Source organism: Rhincodon typus, chromosome 5 (assembly GCF_021869965.1).
Source record: "Rhincodon typus isolate 14 chromosome 5, sRhiTyp1.1, whole genome shotgun sequence".
In the NCBI taxonomy this organism is placed as follows: domain Eukaryota; kingdom Metazoa; phylum Chordata; class Chondrichthyes; order Orectolobiformes; family Rhincodontidae; genus Rhincodon; species Rhincodon typus.
In genome coordinates this window covers 46,152,663-46,158,458 of record NC_063336.1, presented here as the reverse complement: position 1 = coordinate 46,158,458, position 5,796 = coordinate 46,152,663, and the positions used below count along the sequence as shown (strand labels likewise).

Here is a 5,796-nt window from a genome sequence, read left to right as displayed (position 1 = left end):
GCAAAGAATAATTCCATTCTGATTGAGTCCAATTTTCTTGTATCTTTCAATTTGAGGAAAGAAATATTTCAAAACTTGAGTGCTACATAAATTGGAACACCTTAAGAGAAGCAAGAATAAGTAAAGGCATCAGCAAATAGAAAGGAGAATGTTATCACAATCTCGGTGAAATGTTATCTTGAATATTGTTATTCACAATTTGTATTTCCAAAATTGCATATAAAAAATTGAAACTGTATCAGTGCATCTGAAATTAAAGTACTTTGAACACACAAAATCATAAAAAATGTATTCACCTCTCATTTAATATTAACAGGATCAAGACATAATACCAAGGAATAAGTGAATACAATACTGTATAACACAGAACATTTATTGAAACCAGCAAGTGCAGTTGTCAGTATAAAGCATGTATGAGAGCTCAGTTTCAAAAATTGACTAGAAACTGCAAAATGTAGTTACCCACATCAAGCTGGATGAAGCAGCTGCATGTTTGCAGAATTATGCTTTCTTGACTTTTAGTAGGGCAACTTGTAGTGAGCCACTCACTACAAATGGTTAACAAGCAAAATACCACAACACAGTGATGCCAATACTTTACAGGATAATTCCTATCTAGAACATATTTTGTGGTCCTGAGTTTATCCACAGGTCTCAGTAAAACAAACTTGTCAACAAAATATCTATAATATTCCCATAACCTGAATATATTGCAAATATTAAATACTGTAAAGATATCTAACTTGTTTATTAACAGTCTGAAAATGTGCATATTTACTAACGAGCAGTTAGAAGTTCCTTATTGATTTGTTTTGGAGGTAGAAATTTTATTTCAAACAGTTTGAAAAATTCCAGCAGTCCTTTAACATCTTTAAGTTCTAGACAATAATCTTCAGCTATTTTCTCAGCTGTCCATATTTCAGGCTTGAGTTTATGGTTATTGAGAATTGTAAGAGCCTCCACTATGGTCAGTTTGCCTTTAGGAACCTTTGTGATGTTGAACAGCTCATAATTCAAATCAGATTTGATAAGTCTGTGCTCCTGCAGCTGCTTGGATGCTTCAGAAGTTGCAAGTTTCTGGAAGGAACAACAATAAAACAGTAAAATATCTGCAACAGTCTAAGACAATAGTAATTATCAGGGAGGAACACCGCTCTTAAAAATATATTAAATAATCAGTAGTTTCAATATGTCACAACAGACCTGCTGAACAGAGCCCTCCATGACAGCAAAATAAATGAAATGTCAATAACTTGTCAAATTCATTATTTCTGATAAACAACTTAGTTATCTTGGGGCGGTACGGCGGTTCAGTGATTAGCACTGCTGCCTCACAGACCAGGGACCCAAGTTCAGTTCCAGCCTCAGGCCACTGCCTGTGTGGAGTTTGCACATTCTTCCCATGTCTTGGGTTTCCTCCGGGTGTTCCAGTTTCTTCCCACAGTCCAAAGATGTGCAGTTTAGGTGGATTGCCCATAGTGTCCAGGGTGAATTAGCCATGGGAAATGCAGGATTACAGGGATAGGGTAGGAGGATGTTGGTCTGGGTGGGATGCTCTTCAGACGGTCAGTGTGGACTCGATGGGCTGAATGACCTCCTTCCACGCTGTAGGGATTCTATGCAAGGGGGCACATAAGGAAGAATAAGAAATGTACAAAGTTAGCCATCACTGATGGGCTGTTACACATCTTGCACAGGGCCCCATTTAGAGATAGTCACAAGGATATCTTCAAACCAATTTGAATGAAGAGTATTTCATATCATTTCACTTATTCTGCTATCATGGACATTTTAATTTAGTAAACTAATCAATCAATTTACAGAGGGCTGTTCCATTAAGACTTTCAGTGCACATTACAGCATGATTATCCCCTAGTAATCATCTGTAATTTTTATGAGAGGGCCACTGCTTTTGCAATGAATGCTTGAGCTTTTCCCCATCTGCTGGCTTCCACAAATCTTCAGGTCTCACCAATTATGAACAATTTCATTCCAGCAATTCATTTCAACCCTGCAGTCGAAGAATTTCCTATATAAAGCAGCTATGTGCTTTAATATTGCTATGTATTGATAGCAAAGCAGCTTGCTTCAACACAATCATTACAAGGAAGGACAAACTTAATATGGAATACTATAATCTGTTTCCAAGGTTTTGTTACATTATTTTTTTCTGGACTGCGACACGTAGATTACACCTATCAATGGTGTGGCAGAGAGACCTGTGCATTGCATGTTTCCAAGTATTTTCATTACCTTCCTACTGGTCACTGAAAATTGCCAGAGAAAGCTAAACAATGCACTCCCTTCCAGAAGGCACTACAGCTGCAGCTCAACACTTTTTAATTTAATTTCCCTGGTGCTGAACCAAGTGGTGTGGGAGTCCAATGTGCTTCCAACTCTAATCTACAATGCTTAGTGATACATGGAATATATAAAAGGTCATGTTATAGTAAGAAGTCCTCTTTAATATTTTATTGATTTTGGAAACTAGCCATTCATCTCCCTATTCCAAATGACGTTTTCATTTGCATAACACTTCTAATCCATTGTTAACATGCTGCAAAGTCAATAACAGCGGAAACTAAAATGGGTCAGTCAAACGATGCCTGCATCTGCTATTGATGTCCAGAAACGAAGGAAACAAAATGTCTTGGCTAGTCTTTGTTCAGTGTTTAATGAAAAACAGTTAGTCCTTCAAATTTGGTTTGAAATTGTCAAAGCAGATTGGCAAGCAAACAACTGCACGAGATTTAAAAAACTAGTATTACTTAACACTACAAATGATCAGGTAGTGTTACAATGAAGAAAACAAAGGGGAAAGTGGCAGAAATTACACACTGATGAGCACAACCACAGAAATACAAAGCACAAGAATCACAATAATTGATCATATTAGAAGAACTTTATGCAGTCCAATACAAAGACATTTGAGAACTAAACATTGATTTTATTTAAAATGTTAAGTCAGCACCTTGTGATAGAAAGGACCATGACCCAACTTATTTGCCAAAACACAAGAAAAATTAAAAGCTTTATCTATGCTATTGATATCTTTATAGCAAAGTGCATCCTATTACAACATTTACCTTTGCAGGAATTTCCTTCGAATCAACATAAATATCTTTGAGTAAAGACAAAAGTTCTTCATTCTTGTTATGAACTTCATTTATTTCAGGGTGATCTATAAAAGAACACCAGAATTTACGGAGATGATCCTGAATCAAAAGACATGCCCTGACACCAACCAAGCCCCAAAAAAGACAAGAACAGCTTTGCCAGGAAACATTGTATATGTATCTATGAACTAGTTCATTGAAGAAATCAGGCACAATGCACGATGTGACTTATAACCCATCAAATTTGATCCTGCCGTACAATTTCCTTTCAATTTCTCTACTACTGGCTAGTTAATTTCAGTCTGCAACATATTAAAAATGTCAATACTGGCCAATCTGCAAGCAAAGGGATTTGCAAGATCATTTTCAAAATAACAGGTCATAGATGTTTTACCCTCTTAGTCCATCCACGAGTAAATTTAGTTTCAAGCACATTATAGAAACAACTGGTATTGTTGTGAAGTTTGTTGGCTAATTACAGAGCTAGTTCACTTAATGTGTACAGAAAGTTTTTGGAGATTGGACCAGACTGCACCCTGCTTGCTCTGTTAATGCTTACTCGTTTAGAACCTAGTTACATGGATACTGCAGTCTAGCCTGCAGCATCCATGTCATGCCTTGTCTTGTCAATTAGTGTAGTCACACAACCAGACAGCAGGAGGTAATCAGTCAAGGAGGTGTACATCTTGTTGCTTGGCAGTGTTTGATTTCAATCTCACACCTGCAGCATGACCAACACACTGCACATCCAGCAAGCAAGCAGCCATATCTTAAAGTCTTAGGGAGTAATCCTCATGAAGGTCTATGGAGACACCCATTAGTCAGGAGGTCCTGGCACAGTCAGTCAAGGCAGCCTCCAATATTACTCCAAGGTATTAGCATATCAGGCATCCTTTCAGAGAGTGATCTCAGTCAGAGTGTGGCCTACAAAGACATGACCAGTGTGGATTACAGTCAATCCTGTGGCTCCATCGCAGCCAGTCTGGGGAGGTAAGGCTAATGCAGTTGGGTAGATATCCAGGCATTAGTCGGTGTCTGAGCATTTTCTCATCCAGCGCTGTCTGGTTAGGTCACTCAAAGGGATGAGGCATGGTCAGTCCTTTGGGTCATTCCACAGAAACAAAGGGAAAATGGGGTGGAGGATGGGAATAAGGGAGGGCCTCTGCCACAGGAAGGAGACTTGGGAACTTATTCTTCAGGATTAGGGTCTGCAAGCAAGGGAAAAGCAGGGATGATAATTGTGAAAGAGAGCAACAGTATTTGTAAGGGGGCATATGGTCAAGAATGGATGGGAAAGGGTCCATGCAAGAGTGAAGTTTTATCAAGAGCACTATGGTTCCAAAGGGGGGATTGTCTGGTGAACCTTTATTACAAAAATATGTTTGTAGCTATAATATCCTTCTTAAAGTAAGGGAACCAAAACTGCATACAAGTTTGCAGTTGTGGGCCAATAAAAGTTCTATATAACTAAGGCAAGGTTGCAGGACTGCTGTACCTAAAAACTAACATACTAATAGCCTTGTTAATTATCCCCTACAACTGTATATTAGTATTCAGTGACTTATTGATGAGGATACCCAGGTCCCTTTGTACATCTACACTTGAAAACTTCTAAGCATTTTTCATCATAGGCCTCATCAGCATCGCTGTTCACCACTTCTCGTTAATGAATTGTAAATGATCAATTATTCATCAGGGTTGATTAGCTCCATGGGTTAATGAATTAAAACAGTAAAACACATCTCAAGTTATGAAACAAGCAGCACAGAAAACCTGAGATAACAAGGTGTAGAGCTGGATGAACACAGCAGGCCTAGGGTCTAGGCCCGAAACATCAGCCTTCCTGCCCTAGGCCTGCTGTGTTCATCCAGCTCTACACCTTGTTATCTCAGATTCTCCAGCATCTGCAGTTTCTACTATCTGTCAGCACAGAAAACCTGGCTTCTATGTATGCAATTCGCAGGTACAAAACATACTTGCTGCCAGGCAGAGTTGCAACACTGTATACACACAATATATGGAGCCCTTAAAGATGAATTATCTTAAAGGCAAGGTACTTACACAATATCTATCACCCACAAAGTCCACTGTATAAACTTTACAAGGCTCCTTTGACTATATTTGCTAACCTAGAAGGCACATAGAAGCACCATCACCTAGATGCTCCCCTCTGGACTACGTACCATCCCGAGTTGGAACAGTGACCCCATTCCCTCACTGTCATTAGCTCAAAGTCCTGGAACTCTCTTCCTGACAACACTGTGGATCTATTTACACCAGTTGGACTGCAACACTTCAAAAAGACAGCTCACCACAACCTTCTCAAGGGCAATAAATACTGACCTAGCTAGCAATGTCCATATATTGTGAAAGAATAAAAAAAGTCAAACAACAATCGATCCACCTGCAATAATGTGCTAATCTATCCACAGAAATGGGTATTATTAACATAAAAATTTGTTTTGCATTGAGTGATAAATATTTTCTAATTTTAGCATAATTTGAAACTAACCACACTTCAAATGCCCAGCGTGGAGAAGATAATAGGAGAACAAAGTTCTGCAGATATTGGAAATCTGAAATACAAACAGAAAATTCTGAAAATGCTCAGTAGGCCAGACAGGATCAATAGAGGGAGAGATGTGCGGGAGAGATGTGCGGGAGAGATGTGCGGGAGAGA

The 5,796-nt window shown here is 38.8% G+C and overlaps 1 protein-coding gene across 1 annotated transcript in view; it reads right to left on the bottom strand.

The window, feature by feature from the left end:
* Window positions 1-284: 284 nt before the first annotated feature.
* Window positions 285-5,796, bottom strand: part of ndufaf4 (NADH:ubiquinone oxidoreductase complex assembly factor 4) — a 10,701-nt gene continuing 5,189 nt past the window's right edge. Inside the window, exons 2-3 of the mRNA XM_020515269.2 lie at window positions 3,087-3,181; window positions 285-1,077 (exon numbers count right to left, since the gene is read on the bottom strand). Coding sequence (XP_020370858.1) covers window positions 778-1,077; window positions 3,087-3,181 — 395 coding nt within the window. The 3' untranslated portion in view covers window positions 285-777. The remainder of the gene's footprint in view (window positions 1,078-3,086; window positions 3,182-5,796) is intronic.